At 46.8% G+C, this 22614-nt stretch overlaps 1 protein-coding gene and 1 pseudogene across 1 annotated transcript in view; one reads left to right on the top strand and one right to left on the bottom strand.

Annotated features, from left to right (window-relative positions):
* Positions 1-743: 743 nt before the first annotated feature.
* On the bottom strand, positions 744-19307 carry LOC140654799 (arylacetamide deacetylase-like; annotated as a pseudogene).
* Positions 19308-21970: 2663 nt separating this feature from the next.
* IGSF10 (immunoglobulin superfamily member 10) overlaps positions 21971-22614 on the top strand; it is a 58001-nt gene continuing 57357 nt past the window's right edge. Inside the window, exon 1 of the mRNA XM_072868511.1 lies at positions 21971-22149. Within this exon, the coding sequence (XP_072724612.1) occupies positions 21971-22149 (179 nt within the window). The remainder of the gene's footprint in view (positions 22150-22614) is intronic.

Raw genomic sequence — 22614 nt, forward strand, 5'->3', positions numbered from 1 at the left:
TACACCGGGAGCTTGCACGAGCGTGCATGCGTCCTGAGGACGTGCACACATGCAAGCACAGTGCACTGCTGTGCACGTGGGCTATACGGGATGCTGTTTAGTCCCACGGTACGTTTCGTGCCCAGTGTGCTGGCAGTAAGGCACTCGCCGTTTCAAGCACAGATTCAGAAGCAGACACAGAACACTTCTGCTGCAACACCGAACCCGATTTTCTGACCCCATCTCCTGGGGCGAGCAGGAGCCCTGGCCCAGCCTTCCCCACAGCCGGGCTCAGCTCCCCGCTGGTCTCCATCCCAGTCGCAGGCTTCAGCATCCTTTTCTTGATAAAGGACACCTACTCAACCACTTCTGCTTCTCTCCTCAACAACCACAGTCAAGCATTACTAAATACTCACGTTAACGATAACAGCAGAAGTAAAACAACGTCTCCCTGGGTTTGGTCCTGGGTGTTTGCAATAGCTACCGTGTGTACTAACACCAACTTGTTATTCCTCTCCAATAAACAGGATACTGGAGTGACAAAAAGTACATTGCACTGGAATCAAAGACAAGTGTAATTTTTATATTCAACATAATAAAGGTGAAAGAAAAGTATGGCAATCATTCCATATACATTCCATCTAAACAGGCTGCACACACACTCAGAAAAAACCAGAACTATTGAAGATTCAGTATCTTTTATGCAAAAGAAAAAAGCAGGATTGCTAGAAGTACATGTTTGTGGTGTGTTGTGATCAGTTTTAAACCAGTAGGCAATGTGTTCATTCATCACTCAATTTTTAGGGTTTATATTTAATACACAAAGCATTTATAGAGAGGATATTTGTTCAAGACTGACAGCCGAAGTGTCTTTCTTTTTCAAGCCTATAAAGCTACTAAGCTAATTTAATTTTTTTAAAATTCATATGTCAATACTGCTAAACAATTTTAAGGATAATAAGAACACACAATACATAACTTAAAAAGTAGAGCATAAAACATACAGCAGTGCTATTGTAAGGCTGGGAGCTTCACAGTCTTCCTTTATCTGATGAATATCCAGTGCTGTTTTCTTACATTATTTCCTTCTAGTACAGGGATTAGAGAATGTAATTACAGCGTAAGACAGAGGCGTTTTGTTGTGGTTTAGCCCCACTCGTCAATGAAGCCCCACCCAGCCGCTCAGTCACCCTCCCCCCCGGTGGGATGGGGGAGAGAATTGGAAGAGCAAAAGTTAGAAAACTCGTGGGTTGAGATAAGAACAGTTTAATAATTGGAACAAAAATTAATAATAAATTGTAATGAGAAGGAAAACAACAAAAGAGCGAGAGAGGAACAAAACCCAAGAAAAAAAAAAACAAGTGATGCAACCGCTCACCACCCACTGACCGATGCGCAGCCCGTCCCCAGGCAGCGATCGCTGCCCCTGGCCAACTCCCCCCAGCTTTCTATACTGAGCATGAGGCCATATGGTATGGAATAGCCCTTGGGCCAGTTGGGGTCAGCTGTCCCAGACGTGTTCCCTCCCAGCTCCTTGTGCCTGGCAGAGCACGGGAAGCTGAAAAGTCCTTGACCAGTGTAAACACCACTTCGCAACAACCAAAACATCCGTGCGTTATCAACATTATTCTCTACTAAAATCCAAAACACAGCACTATACCAGCTACTAGGAAGAAAATTAACTATCCCAGCCGAAACCAGGACACTTAAAAACCCGCAACAAAACTAAAGAAACCCAACCAAACATCATTTGTACTGTGTTACAGCCATCCCGTTTCGTTTTCAAGTGCTTCACTCAGACCATGCTGGAGAGAGACAGCAGCACAGACCCAGCAGCCATGTGCGAAGGGCAGGGGTTCACAAGCTGCCTTTTACCTCATGAAGTAAACCATCTGCTCACCCCAAACTGCTCACCCCATCACCGGACGGCAGCAGCAGGGCCTTGCTGGCACGTCCCACGGGACGAGGGAGCACGCCAAGGCAGACAGGGAGCAAGCAGCCACCGAGCACCTCCCATGCACAAAGAACAACGTTGCCCATTTGCACAAGCCTGCTATATGAAGACACTGTGATAGAAGAAACAAGAAGCAACCGACGCAAGACATCAAGTCCCACATGCTGTGCCAGCCGGAGGCTTGGGCGAGCCCAGGCAGCATGCGGGCAGGGTTGGGCACACCAACCTTTCTGGTCTTGGCCAGGAGAGAAATCCCAGGGCAGTCCCGGCAGTTTATGGGGTTCTGAGCTCAGACGACAGCACTGAAAGAACACTTAGGTGAGAATCAGACTGATTTTCCTGCCAGAGAAGATGAGAAATGCTGCAGTCCAGACACTGCAGGGCAACGCAACGAAGGAGGCAATCACACCCAAAAACTCACATAGCTCCTGTTCTCCTATGCTCCTCAATCACATCCAGTGAACGTGAGCCAGGCATACTAGAACAACATTTTCAACTCATAGATTCTCATTTAGCCACCCAATATATCTGTTCCACAGCCGGTGCCCTACAGCTAACTCAGTTGGGCCCGAGAGAAACATCATCACCCCATGAAAGGCGTCCTTGGCATGATCATGCGTGACAGGAATGCCCACTGCCTGGAGGCACCCGGCTTACGTGGCTCCATCGTCCCGTAAGACATTGCGCTCGCAGATGAGGACGTAGGTGAGGGGCAGCCCGCGTAGCTGGGCATCGCTCGCCAGCAGCGGGGCCGCCCTCGGATCCAGAAACCCCGGGTACTTCTGTGCAAGCTCGGAGCTTCCATAGGTGGGACTGGTGTAAACATGATCTTTCTTCAGCTCTTCAGGCAGCAAATTGCTCCGGTTTACAAACTGAAACAAGTGGCTCGATTCGACTGGGACACGCCTGTTAGAGGCCATCGCTTCCCCAAGAGAGGAATCAGAAGTGAAATACTCACTCGAGAGCTTGGCCATAACCAACTTGGGTAAAATGGGCTTGCTTTCACTTTCTTGGTAAGATGGCAAATTCAGGTCAAGGGTTTGAAGAGCAGGGTAAAGCAAAGCTTGGGCTTTGAGTTTAGTTTTGACTTCAGAGTCCTCTAACAGCTGTAGAACAAAATAGAAATAATTACAAAAAGTCATTTAAAAAGCATTGGTTCTCCCACACTGACAGAAAATCTTAAAAGTAAGGAATTAACACCCACATTTTACAACACAAGTAAAATAAGATTATCAACAAAACCAGGGTAGATTATTTTAAAGAAACTCTAAATTCATAGGCAGGTCACCTAAAACAGTATGTTGTCTTAAAGATTCTCAAACATCAAATATAATTTCATTTTATTTCTTATGTTGAAGGATAACATTTGGGAAATATTCTTTTTGAAGCATTGAGATTTTATGAAGCATTGATGCTTTCTGAAGTAGTAGCAAATGCTTTTTCTAAACCATCAAAAATTTCTATTCTTATAGCTTAAAAATTGCAGGTTTCTGAGGCTCCTTTAATCATTTCACACAATTTGGAGCTTATCCATCTGTTTGGTTTTATAACCCTGAGGTGTTAGAACTCAAACAACTATGATTCTGTGCATTTTAGACATGTGAAAAATAAAATGTGATGAATTGAACACTGACATTTCTTATATGTCATCCTTTTTCCCTCTTCACTAATAAATTTCCACCTTCTCCCTCATCTTCCGCCTTCAGTGTCCACAGCAAATTCACCTTTCCAAGTGAGATTCATTACAATCCAAATAACTTCTCAAGAGAGCAGCAACATCGCACTGACTTTATTTAATAAACTTGAGTGAGAAGTGCAAAAGGCACTGAAACTGTGTGTGATCAAATGCCACTGGAACATTTAGTCCTCTCTTTTTTTTCCTGCTATTTACATCTATACAAGTCAAATTGCTAAAATTCCCTTTTCAAACATACCTAAACCAGTCAAAATATGCTTAAGGATAGAGTGATATATGCCCTAATTATAGGGCAGGGAGCCTTTTTTAGGGTATAAATGTTTGGAGGACATCACAGCATCAAAGCTACTTTGACGCTATTAAATGGCTCAAGTCAACTTGCTTGGCTGGACACTCCGAGCCCTCGCCGACAGTCCTGCAGGCTGCGCAATGTCCTGTGTACGTGGGCCACGAGACATTTGGGAGGTGCGTGCGCTTGCTTTGAGCAGAGGTTTTTGTTAGTCTTTTATACGAGTTCATGAAATGACAAAAAAAATCTGAGCTAGCAAACCAGCTTTTTTTTTTTAACCTGTTGTGCCACAGCTGCAGCTAAGTTGCCACCCGCACTGTCTCCTGCAACACAGACCCGATCTGGGTCCACCCCATACTGGGAGAGGACGCTGCTCTGGGGGAAGAACTTCGCTACCAAATACACATCTTCAAGCTGAACGGGAAACCGGTAGGTGCCAACCTGTAACTGTTAGAGGCAAGCAGAAGTGTGTCACTTCCTGCTGTTTATAAAGAGAAAGGCTTGCTAGCATCTGCCCGAGTTGGTGAATGTTTAGTATTTTCTGTGCCCAGAGAAATGACATCTATCTGCCTGTCCTGGAGGATCAAATATTTTATTACCCACCCAACTTCATAAAGCAATATCCAAAATAACCACCAACCACAATCAAGGTTGCAACCTTGACAGCTTTTGTTTACAAATACTTAAAGCTAGCAGGAAAGCACATGACAAAAAAGATATTGCAAAATTAGATTATTTGAAATAGATTAATTTATTCCAAAACCTCATCCCATCTAGAAGGAGAATCTCTCTTACTTGACTGATACCACGACAGCATTTAACCTGTTTGAAGTCCATCTTGTCGGATGATCATAGGATTTCAAGCCTGAAGTGGAATGAGTCACTTCGATTATATTCCAGTACATTTGAGAACAAACACATACACAACAGCGTGTTCCTCTTTGAAGAAGCTTTCAGGTGACTTTCCAAAACCTCCACCCGCCTGTCCCTCTGCAGCAGCGCAACACGACCACGGCACACACGGGCTTAGCCAGAAGCACAAACTGGAAGAAGTAATCCAACTATTGCTTGAATGCTATCCAAAAGGATGAACAAAATACATTATTTACACTCCTAAGCACTACAAAATGCAAGGTCCTGGAGGCTCAGCTTTTATAGCAGAGAAAAATAGAAAAAAGAAGTACACCAGGGGCCAGATTAAGCTCTCAGCTACACATACACACTCACACCGAAATTAAAGAGCTTGGGAAAAATATATGGGCTCATTCTCCCTGAAGCAAGCAGCCCGACAACTACAGCGAGCTATGGATCGGTTGTTGGGAACGTCAGCCGTATCTACTACAATTAATGCCAGTTTGGGTGATGGCCAAGATGATAACTTATATCCATTTATGTAAAGCACTGAAAGACAGCAAAGAGAAGCAGAGGATGTGCTTTAGGGGAGAATGCGACTGGGAGGGAAGATGAATCACTCCAATGAAAAAGTAATAGCAAAAGCATGGCACGCTGAACTAAAACATTTCAGAAAGTCCCTCTGGGCATAATGCAGAATACCACCAAGCATCAGATGAGCACTGATTGCACAATTGTAACCAAAGTGAAAGAAACACGCTTGCCTGCCTAGGCCCACATTCATGAGAAATAAAGATGCAGTAATAGATGACTTCTGATATGGCAAAACTCCCTAAAATAGATTTCAGGGCACAATAAATACCCCCGACCTTCCCCAGGCAAGAGGTATGAGGAAGCTTCTGAGAATCGAGCTTCTGGGAACCAAGGAAACCCCCAGTCTCTGCATCTCCATTTGATGTCTACCCCTACGTGGATGTTCTTTTCCTTATTAAGGCACTCAGTTTTGTCCCTTTCTCCCCCTAATACCATCTATCCAAGCCAGGGGCTGCAGATAAAACACCACAACAGAAGCAGAGCCCTGGACCAGACCCTTTGCCCTCCACCTCAAGATACACTGACCACCCTCTCCTGAGCTGGTGCATTGTAACTGGTGAAACACCGGTTTCCTGACCCTCTCCCATAAAAACAAAAGGCAGCATTTAACACAGGCTGTTGAGATCTTCCATATGGACCCCTGGTACTGGCAGAGAAGAGCTTACCTGCCTGTCCTACGCACCGTTCTCCACCACGGAAATAGACCACCGCCCTTCTTAGCCCATCCGAAGAAGTGCTGTACCCCGCAGGTACAGACGGACGGCAACGTTGCTGAACTCTGCATCCATCACAGTGACGTTTCATCAGACGTGGGTGTGATTTATTTGACAGCCATGATCCACGTCAGAACTTCCGTATGGTGCATGAGACCCAGCTGATCAGCAACCTCAGCCTAAAGCCCAAGACAAGGGAAAAGAATATTTTAAACACAGCCTTGGTTACTCTCAGAGATTAAATTTCCAGAAAGCTATGTGATACTCTGTACAACTCTGTGAAGCTGCTGTAGAAGTCGCTAAGCCAAGCGCTGCTGACTCGGAGGAGTCACTGTCTCGCACTGTCACACTGTCCAGCCCGGGCTGTTCAACTCCCTTCTCTTATTCGCTTCCACGGGAAGCGCAGTGGCTGGAAGGCAGCCCAGGGGACACCACCGCTTGTCCGTGCTAGCACGTCACTGGAAGCACGGGCGTAGAGGATAACTAGGACACAATGGAGGGTGTGGAAGAAAGCAGAATCAGCTGAAGCCTCCCGAGACCTAACATGAGGGTCTGCTCAATGAGCCAGATCTCCTCGTTTTTCCACGTGGTTACCACAAAACCAAGTAATACCTGCTCCTGTGATGAACTGCAGAAGCAAAAGCAGCCACAGTGCTTTCAGGATGCCAAGGACACCGGTGGCACAAATACAAGGATACAACAATTTGACTTCAAACTGCACAATGATTTTTAATGATCAGTTCCACCCCAGTCACCAAGGAGCATCATTTAGAGATGAGTAACCTCACATTATTAAAAGGAAATATTTTCTCTACTTTGAGATGTTAAAAATGCAGATGTCTATCTTTGCCACTTTACCACAGTCCAGCTCTAATTTCTTCAGTTTACGTCAAACAATCCTGTTGTTACACACCTCTATGTTTTTCTATACAGTGAAGAAGCGCTCCTGCTGAATAGCAGAACAAGAACGGAGTTGGGTGTTCATTGTCCATTCCACATGGTCAGCAGATGAGAGAAAGTTTTCACGCTACCTGCGGCACTATACCTTCTGAAGCTATTTCCTGCACTGTCATCCTGAGGAGGAACCAGCTTTGTCTGAGCCACACAAATCCTTTCCTTACACCGGTTTGATATCTCACAATAAAAAGCTAAAAATAACCCTGCCACCGCTGTTCTGATTTCCACCAGCCCTCTGCCCGCGAGGTGGTTCCCTGTTGAACGAACCGACAGACGTACAGCTCTGGCGCAGCACCGCCGCAGCCACCCAGCGCTGGCTCCAGCGCGACTGCCACCGAGGACGATCCCAGCGCCTCCTGACCTGGAGCGAGGCTCCACGGGGCCAGCGGGAGCATCCTCCAGGAGGGGAAACAAGGCTGACGCCACCCGGGATCGCTGCCCGCCCGATGCGTGCATCAGCCTGGGGGGCCTTAAAAAACCCCATAGGGTTAACTTTTTTAAAAGGTTCTTTTTCCCTAGAGATCTTGAATCTACCCCAGCCCTACAGCAGCGCTGGAGCCCCAGTCCCTGCGCAGCCCTCGAGGTGGAGAGAGCAGGGGAGGCCGTCGGTGCTCTGGGCAGCGCCGGTGCCCCGGCAGAGCTACGCAACGGGCAGGGAAAGCTTTCCCAACGGGCTCCACCGAAATGCCCTGACAGAAGAAAAGTGATGTGGTTCCGGGAGTTCAGAACCAAGGAATTGCCAACTTTTAATACTGTTAACGCAGTTTGCTTTGCAATTCATGTTTTAAAACATTTATTATGAAATTTTATGGTTCTAAATTAGATTACAGTTATTCTAAGATGCTAAATAAAATTAAAACAAAAACCAAACCCTAGCAAATAGACCTGCAGCTGAAATGCAAACGCCAAACGTTAATATTTGGCAGCTTTGGATCTCTGACACCGTGACAATTTACACAGATTAAAGCACAATTTACACAGATTTCAGAATCCCTTTCACTCATGGGTTACTTTAAACCTTGAACATAAAACTTTTTTTTAAAATTGTGCTAGCTTTCATTGTACTGAGTCTTTGGTAAAGAGTGAATCCAAGCGAAGACACTTCTGAAGGCATTTGCTACGGCCTGTGCTAGAAGTGCAGAGCCCAAGCGCTCCCTCCAGCCCCAGCAGCTCCCCGAAGCAGGCGTCGCGCTTCCCCACAGCTCTCCCGGGGAACCGCACCAAGTGAAGACGTGACCGGTCTTTGCTCAGATATAAACCCCACCGGCTTTTTCCCCCTTTCTTCCTCTTCACTGGATTAAATTGTGTTTAAAGAAACTTACTTCTCACGTTGCTTTTAAGATACTAGAAACATACTCTAAGAACACATTAAAAATTTGTAATATGCAAAAAAATGACATAAAAGAATAACATCACAATCACTGGAAGAAAAAGAAAGCCTTCATTTTTTTATACTGTGAAAGATAGCGTAAATACCTATTTAAAGAAAAATTTAGCCACAGGAGAGAGTGACCGTGGGTAGAGTGTGATCTCAGTCGCATGAAACGCCGGCAGTATGAGGAACCCCTCTCAGCGTTGCCTCCTTAAAGCACAGTATGCTACGGCAACGGGCCGCTGGAGCCACTTCCAGCTAGAAGCTAAAGATGGCATGGACCGCTTCACGGTTTGGGAGCTTTATAGTCTAACTCCTAATGATACATTAAGGCATAGCTGGGGGGTGTTTTATTTTGTTTATTTTTTAGATGATAGAAAGGTATGAAGAATACAACTTCAAATTTGCTTGAAAGCCATTTGCTATCTGACTTGCTGGAAGTGAACTAAGACCTTAGATTTCTAGTTCATTTCAAGCAAAATTGGAAGGAATTTCAAACTAATTTGTGTATTCCTTTTCAGTTTAATGTGCAGTGCTCTCGTGCATAGTCTAGGTAAACACCCAAAAAAAGTAAGAGCTGACACTCTGTGATAACAAAAGCACTTTTCTAAATTTCAGGCCACTGTACAATTCTTTGTCTGAGCAGGCGTAAACAATCCTGTAATTGCACGTTGGTGTAACTTTGATCAGAACGCTTGGCTTGAAGATAACTGAATTAGCAACCAGCCTCAGTTTTTTAAACCGATTGGAACTTTTTAGTAAAACAAACACTCCTGTGACTGTTACTGGCACTGTGTTATCAAGCGTTCAGAAAGGAAAGCGGGCTGGGGAATACCCAACATTGACGTTAGAGTTGCCGGTTTGCGTGCACACACATGCATGCTCAGTTTTTATGTGGGTCATTTCCCCAGGTCAGTGCCCTGCCCGCACCGGCGCAGCCGCGGGGACAGCGCAGGCAGCGTGCCGCAGAGAGCTACCGCTGGCCACCGCGCCCGCTGCCGGCACCGGCACGTCGGCTCCTTCATAACCACCCCCAGCAACAGGACGTGACCCAGCTTCCCACACAGGTCTCGTAACTGCCTCATCACACAGCAATAGAAATTGGATTAAGTAATAAAACCAAGTTCTGCCTTAGATGTTATCTGAAGGTGAAAAACAGACTAAACTCAAAGCAGGTTTACCTTTAATAAGAAATAAAATAGCCCAGCCTGGTGCAGAACCTGTCAGAAGTTTAGCTTTCCAAGAGATGCTTTATTCTTCCCAGGAAGAACGCAAGACAAACACACAGAACTCCCCACGCTTTAACTGATCACCTCGTGAAAGGCGTAACATCTGGCATTCAAGGTTTGCTGCTGTAAATCATACAATCTAACCCTGCTCGTTTTGCTTTTTGTAATTTTTTTTTCTTTAAATTACATTTAAAACAACTATTTCATCATCTTCTACATATAACCTACTTTTTCAGAAGTTAGAAGAAGAGAGAATACAGCTAAGACCTCACTGGCAATACTTGATAGTGACTGCCACCATATTTAAGAGTCACCTCTCTGACGGCTTGGACCAAGAGATGCTGGGAGCTCTGCCAAACTCCGTGGTTTGGAACCGAGATGAAGACCAACGGGCAGTAACTGCGCAGAAGGAAGACTCAGGTCCTTCTCATAAGCTCAATGAAGACAAATACGTACACGTGCCAAAACCGCATATTTTTATCCACAGTGATTACACAGTTTGCATAAATATTTCTCAGTTGTACTTTCCCTGAGGATTAGCATCTCGAAAAAATAAATGTGTAGGTCCAAGCGATTCCTGCTGTAATTCCCCTGAGCTTGTGAAACTCCCCCGTGTTGGGAGGAACTCCCTCAGCTTCAGGACTGAGGCTTCTCAATGCTCTCAGAGCTGTTTTTTCCACAAGTGGACATTTTACATTGTGGAAAGCCACTGGTCTACTGCCTGTGGTTTCAAGGCCATTATCATATAAAACCAAAAGGAAATCATACCCTCATCTGAAAAGTCTCATTGTCCCCGATCTGAGATTACTGCATGTTACAGGGTAAGAGGAAAACCAGCCACTTGGGGGTTTTGTGTTCCTCGTGCTTTGGAAAGCATTTTCCACAGTCACTTTCTCAGTCTTCCATAAGACGAGCGTGGCAGCAAGGACAAAAAAACCCAAAACTTTTTATGAGGAAGGGAGCCCCGGCTGTGCCATGGCAGGCAGAGAGCCTGACACTGCTTTCAGCAGCTTATTCGTCTGAACGGGCGATAGTTCAGATGGAGGCACCCCTCCAGGCGAAGCCTTCCGTCGGCTGGAGATGAAGACAGGCAGTTTGTGAGCGGGGCTGTAAAGGGCTCGCATCCGGATTTCACTGCTTGTGAGGAGCCAGGCCAAGGACGGAGGAAGCTTTGGGAGGATTTCACAGAACTGCAGCCAGGGGAATGTTCAGCTAGGAAGAAAGATGTTGTATTGCATTTTATACTTTCTTCATACGTTTTATCTTAGACTGTGTGCACATGGTACTTCCTGAAAATACATGAAGCTGAAAATACATTAAGCATTGTTGTGCTTAAGCACCACAGAAACCGGCTGGTTTATTCTTCTAGCTGGAGGCTGTTCTCCAGCCAGATGGCATGTAGACTTGAGACGTTATAACAAACACGTGAATGGAGACATTCCCTGCCTCTTTTCTTCAAAAAGATGGGTATGAACAGACTCTTCAGCACGCTGTGGGCTGGGCACACCAGCAAAACCAAGCCTGGCTGCAATCCGCCCCAGGCTAACCCAGGGCAAGGTCTAACCAGGAGCTGCCAACTGGCCTCTGGAACCCCTCAGCACTCGCTGCCATGCCTGGCAGAGACCTGGAAAGCAGCGCGGGACTGGCACAGGTTTTATTCAAACCATTCACTTGTCCAGGCCAGGAAACCCAGGACTGGAGGAAATCTCACACAGCTTGGCTCAGAAGATGGAGAGCTCCCCAGGACCTATTAAAGCAAAGACGATGAAGGATAGAGATTTGCCATTTCATGGCTTGCTTTCATGTTGTTTTGGGAGCTTGAAGAGAAGACCTTCCTGGTCAGGAGCGTTTGAGGGCAGCAGTATTACTTCTTTTTCAAACCAACGCCAGGGAGTCAGAAAGACTAAAATAAGGTCCCCTCTGCAAATTTAGACCTACTATTAAGCAGTTATAAATTGTTGCCCCATAATCGGATGACCATCCAGAATTTACTTAGGACACTTTAGAGCTACCTCAAATCTAACTTGCACCAGCACAGCTCCAGGGAGGCTGTCTTCGTCCAAGTCCCTTCGGATTATGGTTCTGCAGGAGATTGGAGGAGCCACCACTGGCACATTTCGCTAGCGGTACAACTAACGCAGCAGCATCGCAGTTTTCCTCATTGCTACCGCTTCTAAATAAAAATAAATAGTTGATGAATAGCAGATTGTCCTTGTGTCAAAAGCATGACAGAAACCTATAGCTTTCTCTTCGAAAATGATGTTGTATGATTTACACTGGTAAATACGTTACCAGGGAAGTAAGGCACCATCTTAAGACAAACATACTAAACACTTTCACCCTTTGCTGGAAATCTCAGGTGAGATCTGTTCTTTATGACTTTCTGTAGTATTCCGCTCTCAGACTGTCCTACCAACTCATCACCCTTTAGTCCTTCTCTCCTGGTAGCAATGGGTTTACAGCTGAAGTTGGAACATGCACGTGATGCAGGTCATGACAAACAACTCCAACTCTTCTTGTGGCCAGCTGGAGTATAACTAATGACACCAAACACATCTTTTTCTTACTCCAATAACCTTAGCTAACCAGTAGGAAACCCAATCTCTCAGAGAATTGCATTTCACATATGGAAAGATAAGAGAGAAGCCTAGTGGATTCTTAGCACAAGTTGTTGTTTCCCTTGGGTGTGTTTGGTTGGGCTTGTTTTGTGTGGTGGGTTTTGGGGGGATGTTGGGTCGGGGGGAGTGTTGTTTTGTTTGTTTTCCCCTCAGAAGGATTCCTACTGCCTAATTTCCTTGGAGAAAAAAAAAAAGATACCTTCAGTAGTATATCTGCAGACTCTCACTGCTTTTTCATCTCCCACCACTCAGATCAAAAACTACTGGGTAGATGCCAGGCATAATGAACACACACCGCTGTTTTCTGAACTTTTGCAATTTCTCTGTCTACTCCCTTTGCACACACAAAAACTTTGCATCATTTCAGGCTTAAGATTTTTACACCTTAATATAGGCTTTTATAAATGCTTTGAAATTTGCTAAGAAAATGAGAACAATCCTGAGCACTGAGGAGAACAGAAGTCATTAAACAACGTAATACTAGAAAACAAGTTACAAGATCAAAACAAACAAGAAAGCAGCACAGAGTCCATGAGTAAACACACACAAAAATCACCCCCCCCGCTTCTGCCGGCCACAGAGCCCTACCAAGAGGTCTGCGCTGCAAACAACGGCTGGCTGACACAGGGGTGGCTCTGGAGAGCGACAGTGGCTTTTAGACACTGCGCAGAAGCGTGATGTTTAGGAGACATCCCAAGGAAACATGCACCCTTGCCGCCACTAGAAAAAGCATGAAAGAGCATGAAAGACTTCTGAAAAATCATACCCACCGCGTTTTAACTTAAACGCCACAGAAGGCAAAATCCCAAACTCCCAAAATCCCAAACTCACGTGCTTCAGAGCAAACAGCCCGGGCGTTTGTGCCTGCAGCAGACAAGCCTTTCAGCAACATCGCTCAAGCAGAACTAGAAACCTCTCTCCTGACTCCGTAGACCCTCCTTTCTCTATATTTTATGATGGAGAAAAAAAGCAGTCTCAAGACATTTGTAGCCACCCAGAAAGATGTCTGCAACACTCAGCCCCCCTCCTCCCTCCAAACCTTCGTCTTCGACTTTTAGATTTCAGTTACACTGCTGCAGCCACCGTTGAATATTAAGTACAGGCTGGGTTCAAAACAGCTCTCAGTTTAACGTACCTAAGAGGTGGGAACTACAGCACCGTTACTTATGCATGGTGTGCAGCCTCACCGATTAGTTACGTATGCTTGAAATGGCTGTATAACATGACTGAAATGAAGCAGAAGCTGGGGATGTAATATATATAAAAATAGCATGAAAAGACATAAGGATGGCGTTGTCAGTAAATATTGCTATATAACTACAGACAGGGTATAATACCAGTGTCTTTCCAGACTGCAGCATATGGTTCTGTGCTGCTTAGCTAGATACCATTTTTTGGTAGGAAAGATTACAGTGGTATTAAAAAAAAGTTTTACATATAGAGAGAGCGCCTGCTTAATTTCTACATACTCTAGCATTATCACCCCTATAATTAGCTTTGTGCAGTTTGTAGACTCATTCTGCCAGTAGATTCCTATGAAAGCACAAAAATTAATAGTTTTTAAGAAGTGCTCCAGTTTCCCTTTCTCTGACACCCAATACAATACTTCCAAGGAAGCTCAATATACAGGTTCCAAGACACAGGAAAAATGCAAGGAGCAGAGCTTCAGCTGCAAAGGATCGTCAAGCAAAATAAACTTGTTTGCACTTATCTATCCATATTCACATTATGTATCACATTTCCAGTTACTCTGAACGTCCGTTTTTCAAGATTGCACAATCAAATCTTTTCTAAGCTTCCTTATAGTCATGGTTACAGTAAGTTTAATGCTTAATGCTTAATTTCAGATACTACTGTCCTTCACTTAGTATATTACCATGTATATATTATACGTGCGTGCGTGACACATTGCCATACCTCTGTTAGCCACAGAGCCACCGAGAACACCCTCTGCTCTGCAGCTGTCTCTCCCCAGGCCAGCCCCACACCAAGCCCAGCACCAAACTCACCGATGCTTGACGGCCCGGAAGCCAGCCGTGATGAGCACCCCTTCCCAGGGCTCCTCCAGGTCCTCAGGGATGGGGGTGCAGGTGTCCTAAGCAACGAGGGCAGAGGCGGGGAAGAGGCACAGCAGCCTGGCTCCCGCCTCTGCCAGCACACCTCCTCCAGACTGACCCGTTACACGCTCTCGCTGACTCTTAACGGCTGCAAGCCAGCGCACACGCGCAGGGCAAAGTTAATCCCGTGCTTCCTTTGGGTTCCGGCCAGGAAGTGATTTCTCGCCGGATCACCTGTGGCAGAGGTTACTCTGCCATGCAGCTCCCGAGACAACATGTTTCTTTCAGCAAGGCGTTCGGCCACTCGGAGCCGAGTGGCACTTCAGCCCAGGATTAAAAATCGAGGCTCCTACACCCCTACCACCCCTTTCCTGCATTTGGCAACAACAGCCAGCAGGAGGGCTCAGGAGGAAAAAGTCAGTTGAAAAATAAAGAACAGAACGTGGCCTGTGAACTGAGGGCTGCCGCAAGGCGACACTCAAATGAAAGAGATATATTGAATATTCAGGAGCTATCAGCTGCTGCCTCATAACGCAGCCATTCAAACAGAGCCCAGGTTACAGAGATACTCAACGGGATCAGACTACAGCAGCATGTAACCCACTGTCATTTCTCAGGCAATAACAAGCACCTCCTGCTTTGGCAAAAGCGCATGCTTCGTCTTGTCCTAACGCACCAAACCAGTTGTGCAATAATAGGTTTGGCAGAAAAAAATAGTAATTTTTTACAGGGCTTCTAGTTAATATTTGAAATATCAGATTTAATTGTCACTGTTCTCAGGATTAAGATATTTCTATGCATCTCCCAGAAGCAACCACTTCTGCACAGGGTGGACTCAGAAATAGGTAATAATAATTCTGCTAAGGAAACACTGCAAGCACAGGCACAGACGCAGAAGGAGGGGTAAAAAGAACGGCTGCAGCACCAAGAGCCCTGCTTTAGAAATAAACTGAAAAGGTAAAAAGCTCAATTAAAATTTGAGTTATTTCTTTGTTGTGGTTTAACCCCAGCCGGCAGCTCAGCCCCCCCCCAGCTGCTCGCTCACTCCCCCCCGGTGGGATGGGGGAGAGAATGGGAAGGGTAAGAGTGAGAAAACTCGTGGGCTGAGATAAAGACAGTTCAACAGGGAAAGCAAAAGCCACGCACACAAGCAAAGCAAAGCAAGGAATTCCTTCACTCCTTCCCATGGGCAGGCAGGTGTGCAGCCATCTCCAGGAGAGCAGGGCTCCATCACACATAACGGTGACTTGGGAAGACAAACACCATCACTCCAAACGTCCCCCCCTTCCTCCTTCTTCCCCAGCTTTATATACTGAGCATGACATCCTTGACCAGTGTAAAAACCACTTAACACACGGATGTTTTAGTTGTTGCTATCAGCACTGTTTTCAGCACAAATCTGAAACATAGCCCCATGCCAGAGTTAGTTTTCTTTATAGTAGCTATCCCAGCCAAAACCAGGACACATGGCCAGACCTGGAACTACCGCAAAACTGGTCTTTTATTTTGTTGCACTTCGGAAACGCCTCCCCTTCTTCTTCCACGCCAATCTCCAGCTGAAGCACGGCTGTGCAGTTACAGCACGTAATATGCACTATCCTTGCCCCGAGTTCACCTTTGGCTTAGGCAGGAGCTCACAGTGCTTAGTCTACAGACACCAACGTCTCCTAATCTCCTGGCAGAGCCAGACTTGCTGTCCTCCAGTGAACTGCCACAGCAACCTACCCTAATTTACAGTGATACTGGATAGAGAGAATAAATTGAATTCACCATTTACCCAAGGCAATCCTAAAGCATCAACTTCAATATGGAAGTGCCCATATCATGCCAATTTTATTAGAGCCCTTTCAGTAGAAGGGACCAGCTAAGACAGCACAAGACCCCTCTCAAACAGGGGCACGGGGTGCCAAATGAAACACGTGAACATTAAAATCCAGATCAATTCCATGCAGCAATTACCCTTCGTGTTACACCCCAACATCTAGCCTCCCTGAGCTGCTGCTTTTCAGGGCCCTGCACCAGCAGCCACCCCTGCCAGTTTGCTGTTGCATCACGTACTCTCCCGCTGCTCGCTGCTGTCTGAAGCAAACAACCCTCGTTTTCCTGCTCTTCCTCCATACAGCGTACCAACAAAGGAGTCATGCAGCGTGCCCTCCTTCCTATCCTGCATTTTCATATATTCTAAGCTACTGGTGTTTCAGAAAATAAGGAAAGAAAAAAATTAACGTAAACTGAAGTGGACTAAAGCCAGGGTTAAAACTGCAATGGAAAGAAGAGCAGCTGGAGCGTAGCCCTGGCCAGAGCCAGCATCCCCTGCAGCCGTGTGCATGCCCTGAAGCCACAGCCATGTGCTCCATGACACAGAGGATTGCAGGTGGGATTGCCTGTCACCCCGTACTGCACAGCCGTGGAAAGACTCGCATGAGCTAGCTCAGACACTGACCTACTACGTCAATAAATCAGTCCTGCTAAAAATAAGTATTGCGACATCAGATTGAATTTTCAAGCTGTGGTTTGGAAGGAAGAAATACGCGGGTTTATAACTTATATCTGTTCATAACAGCAATGCCTCTTCACCTCTCTTCCACTCCTACTGCATTTCCACTTACTGCACTCACAGCATTACTGTGAAAGAATCGCACAGGTCAATCAAGTTCTGCTCAAACGGACCCCTAGGAAACAGCTTGTTTTGGGAAAACACGCCAGGAAATAAACTCTTCAAAGCAGGAAGCATTTGCAAGGCTGTCCAGGAAAAAAAAAGTATTGTCTAGCCTAAATGACAAATAATTGAGTATAACCTGGTTGTGACTCAGCCCTTAATAATAATAATATAGTCCAAAATATAAGACCTAAACAAACAATTGATCAGACTGTAGCACAATCCTCTTATCCACATTTAAGGCTGCTGTCATCAATAGGATCTGTTTTTAGAGGAAAAAAAAAGAGCAATTGGGGTAAAATTATTAGTATCTGACTTACTGCAAAATAATTCTTTTTCCTCGTCTGTTAGCGTAGGTTCAGGAGCTGTCCCGGGGTCCTCAGGCTCAGGGTACAGCCCTAAAACAGGAGTACAGAAGTGCCTTATGTCACACTCTGGAAAGATAACTCCTTTGGGAGTTTTGGTCAGTGAAATGCAAGAGTGCTAGAAGCTTATTACATCTATGCATCAATCATTACATTTCTTTCATGGCTATATTTTAATTCTCTGCTTCTTCTGGTATAAGAAACATCCTTGCAGTTTTAAAGCATGGGCCACTTTCTTCTACCAGCTGAGTGCCATTCCTGCAGGTCACCCATACGTACCAGCGGGGACACTTCCCACCTCGCTCACCCCATCGCCGCCTTGAATTTTTCCTTCAGTTGTTTTGTGGGGTGGTAATTTGCATATCATTTGCATGAACTACATGCAGCTCTCTAAGACTGATTGTCTAAATGGCTGTCGTACCCAGAGCCCGACTGGGACATGCTTCGCAGGTGATGGATGACGACGCACAGGACAGTCGCCTGTGCCTGTCCCGGCCCGGGGGCACTAATGGGCATTGGTGGCCCTGACCAGCCCCACCTGGGACCCCCTCCCGCCCCTGCCCACCGTCCAGGGGGCCCACTGACGCGCAGTCCTTGCCCGGGCTGAATCGCGGGGGTCCCTGCACCACCTCGCATGCTGGGCACGTCACCGGTGCAGCACTGGCTGGACCGAGGGGTGCTCCTGGTGGTGACAGCATCCCCCGGGCTGCCGGGGTGGCCCTGCTGTTAAGGCAGACGCTAATTTGATCCTGCAATGACTGCGGTGTTTTTATACACCCACGCTGAGAAGGGTCACGTCTTCGCTGGGGTACGGAGTAAGAGCGTACCAAAACAGCACCCAAGGGCTGGAAGAGGCACACGGGCTCCATGCCGGAGCAGGTTTGTCACGCTCCGGTTACCCACCTGGGTGGCAGGGGGTCAGGCACGCCACGGCCCCACGCCTGCCGGGAACAGCCAGCCACTGTCCCGGGCTGGGGACAGCCACTGGCGCTGGGGTAACGGATGGGGACACGGCGCTGAAGAGGGGTGCGGGAAAAAATAGCGACGGCCCCGGGACGGGCGGCAACGCGTCCCCAGCTTCAGCGGGGGGAGGCCAGACGGCCCGGGCACCCCTGCCAGCCGCTGCCGGCCGCAGCCACCGCGCAGGGACAGAGGAAAGGCAGCCAGGCTCGAGGTCGTTGTGCCGGACGCCGAAGCGGCTCCTTCATGCGAATGCGGTGCGTTCGGGAATAAACGGAGCAGCCACCGGGAGGCAGTACCGCACCGCCGAAGTTCTCCTGTCCCCCAAACGACCGCATCCAAGAGCGCCCAAAACCCAGCGAGAAAGACCGGTTCCGCGGGTCCCCCTCTCCCAGCGGGGCAGGGGCCGGCCGCGGCCGTCACCCGGAGACCGCGGGAGCGAGCGGCAAGGACGAAAAGCAGCCCCGGAGCCAGCGATCAGGGCCCGCGCTTGCCTGCGGGGAGACAAGTCACAACCTGGTCGGAAGAAGCAAAAATTTTGTGTCCTTTAACGCCTCGGATCGATGTCCGCTAAACCGTCAGTATAATCAGAACAGCGTGGGGCTGAAGATACCTGTCGAAAGGCAGCAACACCACACCTGCTGTAACTACATCTTCATCCAACACAAGAACACGCAGTAAACAGCAGCTATTCAGGAACCAGCTTAATGCAGAACGTTAAAGCAAACGAAAGAAAATCCACACCAAACCTAGATATACAGTTGTTAACATTAATAATTTAAGCAATGGATATTTTGTGGTTTATCAAGCCACCCTACCCTCAGTGCTAAACGGCTGCATTTTGTTCTGCAACACACTGAAGTGTTTCAATAGCAAGTTGCCCAGAGTCTCTGGTGGCTCCAACGGCTGCATTTCATACCAACGAGTTCAAGAGCTTCATGGTACCATGTTGCTTGTCCCACCACAATTGCCTTCCAGTCTGTCCTCAGTAAACTAAAGAGGCTGCGGATCATGTCCTTCACCGTAGGGGATTAAGACTTCTTGGCAGCAGAGGCAAAACAGGATTGCATTGCCCAAAGGTGAGGACAAATCCTTTGCATGCCAAACTTCAGCACGTCCGCAGAGGGAGAGAACCAAGGCCTTGAGTAGGGGCACCAGCAGATCAAAGCGTCACAAGACCAAAGTCCACAAGGACCTTCAGCCCTCGGCTGGGGAAGGGAGGAGACCTGCTCCCAGCAAGGGCACTGCGCCATGGGAAGCCGGGTGTGCTGCTGCCGCCGGGCGCCTGGAGGAAGCACGCACCACCCCTGCTCCCCGGCTGCAACAGCTTGCCCTCTTCTGTCCCCCGTTCCCCTGGGAGCAGATACAGTCCTGCCCGTCTGCCCCCACCCCCTGGGGACATGCCCTAAGCCAGGTTTCCCATGGGTACCTCAGACCTGGGTCTTTGCCTTCCCAGCTACCACCTCGAACAGTTGTTCGATTTGCCGCTACCTGGGGCAGCTCTGAACCAGCAAAGCAGCAGCGAGCGTCCAATGCACCGGAGAAAACCCCAGCGTGCTGCGGAGGGCTCAGCAGGGAGGGAGCACCTGCTCCGGGGAGGAGAAGCCCGGAGCATTACCCTTACCCTGCTTCGGTTTCCAGACCAGAACCGGCCCTGACCAGCAGACAGCTGGGAGGAGAGGTTTGAGAGATGAGCGAACAGTGAGTCTGATTTTTGAGAGAGAGAGAGAGAGAGAGATAAATGGGCTGGCTTATTTTTTTATATCCTTTTTCTGCCCCAAAGACTCTTGCATACCTCCACCCGTTCTCTACAAGAGAGGTTTGAAAATTCCAGCTTCCTGTTGAATATACATGGTGGGATTCACTGGGAATTAAACAGCTTTCGGCTTAATATTCAGAAGCTAGTACTGTATTTCATATCACTTAACTAAGCTGCAGTCAGTTACTCCTACTTTTATTTCTTCATTGTTATTATCCATAATTTTAATGGTGCTTATGGAACTGGATATTGGCCTGTTTTTATACAATAAAGGGATGGCGTTCACAAGATGTTTTATACAAGAGAATTTGGATACTGTTTTTCCATCTGTTGTTTATTACTGAATTGTAAGTTGTATAAATGGAAACAAATGTCTTATTTGAGAATATATTTATACTCTGAACTGAAAAAAGCAATTCACTGAAACTTAAATAAGCTGAAATTTAACACATGCAGTATTTCTGAATACATGACAAAGCAGCAATTCCAGAAATATGCTACATTCATAAAAGCATTAAAGTGGCCAATAAAACATCTTCCAACTCAGTCTAAAAAGCATATTATCATCAGAATAAGGTAACAGAAGATTTCAGATAAGTCAATATTTTATTTTGATGTTTTAAAATCAAATATTTTGTGCAAAGATATGACTTTTTACTGTTTGGAAGAAAGGTAGCAATATTTTTGTCTTTTTACTTTCTGAAAACACTGATTTCCAACCTTGTTTTCACTTTCACCACTGACTTGAAAAAGCAATTATTTTTTCAGTTCTAGTAAGAGCATGCAGTCGTCGTGAACACTGGATGGAGGGATATTAAATAATCAAGTTATTTAACCAAATGCCTTCTTTACCTCCTCCTTAATTACCTGAATTCTGATGTTTTTTCCATGAACAAAAATAAACCCATTTAAAATTTATGTCTATATGTGTCCTGGTTTCAGCTGAGACAGAGTTAATTTTCTTTATAGTGGCTGGTACAGGGCTATGTGTTAGATTTGTGCTGAAAACAGTGTTGATAACACAGAGATGTGTTAGTTGTTGCTGCACTGGGCAAGGACTTTTCAGCTTCCCCTGCTCTGCCAGGTGCAGAAGAAGCTGGGAGGGGGCACAGCCAGGACAGCTGACCCCAACTGCCCAAAGGGACATTCCAGACCATATGGCGTCATGCTCAGCACATAAAGCTGGGGAAGAAGGAGGAAGGGGGGGACGTTCGGAGTGATGGTGTTTGTCTTCCCAAGTCACCGTTATGCGTGATGGAGCCCTGCTTTCCTGGAGATGGCTGCAGACCTGCCTGCCCATAGGAAGGAGTGAAGGAATTCCTTGCTTTGCTTGTGTGTGCGGCTTTTGCTTTACCTATTAAACTGCCTTTATCTCAACCCTCGAGTTTTCTTACTTTTGCTCTTCCAATTCTCTCCCCCATCCCACCGGGGGGGAGTGAGCGAGCTTAGTGTGTGGTGCTTAGCTGCCAGCTGGGGCTAAACCATGACAATATGATAATGTTAAGAGATTATAAAGGTAAGTTACTAGTCCATAACTGATATAAAGACATGGTGAAAGGGGAGAAATTACTGCACAATTACCTGCTTTTCATCAAATACCCAAGAGAATGACACAGCACCCAGCTGACTGCGATGGCACTTGCCGTAGGTCTCCGACAGACTGTTGTGCCGGTGGTTAAGCCCAGGGCTGGAAGACTGAGGCATGCCTGCTGCACAGCTGCAACAAGACAGCCTTACCAAGAGCAGCTTTGCAAGCGCAGCGAGAAGTCCTCTAAAGCTTTGACCAGTCACTCCACCACACAAAGAGAGAAAAGACCCAGAGAGAAATATTCTTTGTGTCTCCTTCATTTCTTCATGCACAGGTTGCAAGAGGACTGAGTGAGAAGAGCAGCCCGTAGCGACTCACACACCCCACCCATGGAGGCTGGCAACAGCCAGAAGCCTTCGCCGCCTCGCCTCCCGTACCCCACACTCCTCCTGCCCCTGGAATCCGGGAAGGAGTCCCTCTGCCTTGGGGGCGACCTGGAGAAGGACGACTGTGATGGCCCTTTGGCTCATTCCCCTGATGAAACGGGTCAAATAGAAGTCTGCAGCAAGTGAAATTCATTTTTTCACTCGTCTCATCCATATCCATTCCTCTCCCAGGTGAAGAAATATGCTCAGCAGAGAAGAGCTGCAGAGCTGTGTCAGGGTGCACTATTTCACAAGAGCCATCTCACTCGGAACCAGAACAGTCGCTCCTTTGGAGGCAGATCAAGACAGCAAACTCCCGTACCTAGCTCACGTTAAACCAGAAATCTACACATACTTTAAACCACCTTCACTGGTTTCGGTTCTACCTTAAGTTTCAAAGTTCAAAACAATTTAAGACACCCAAACTTACATCAACAGATCCATTTTGCTCACACCTCTAATTTCCAGCTTCTCAATGTTCGCATAGTTCTAGCTTTCACATAGTTTCTCATTTTTACAACAATAAGCACAATTCTTGAATTCAGGATCCAGAAGCGGATTGCTGAAAAGTGAGATTTACCATCTGAGGGGAACAGAGACCAGTAAAG

The sequence above is a fragment of the Ciconia boyciana genome, chromosome 7, assembly GCF_034638445.1.
Source record: "Ciconia boyciana chromosome 7, ASM3463844v1, whole genome shotgun sequence".
Classification (NCBI taxonomy): Eukaryota; Metazoa; Chordata; class Aves; order Ciconiiformes; family Ciconiidae; genus Ciconia; species Ciconia boyciana.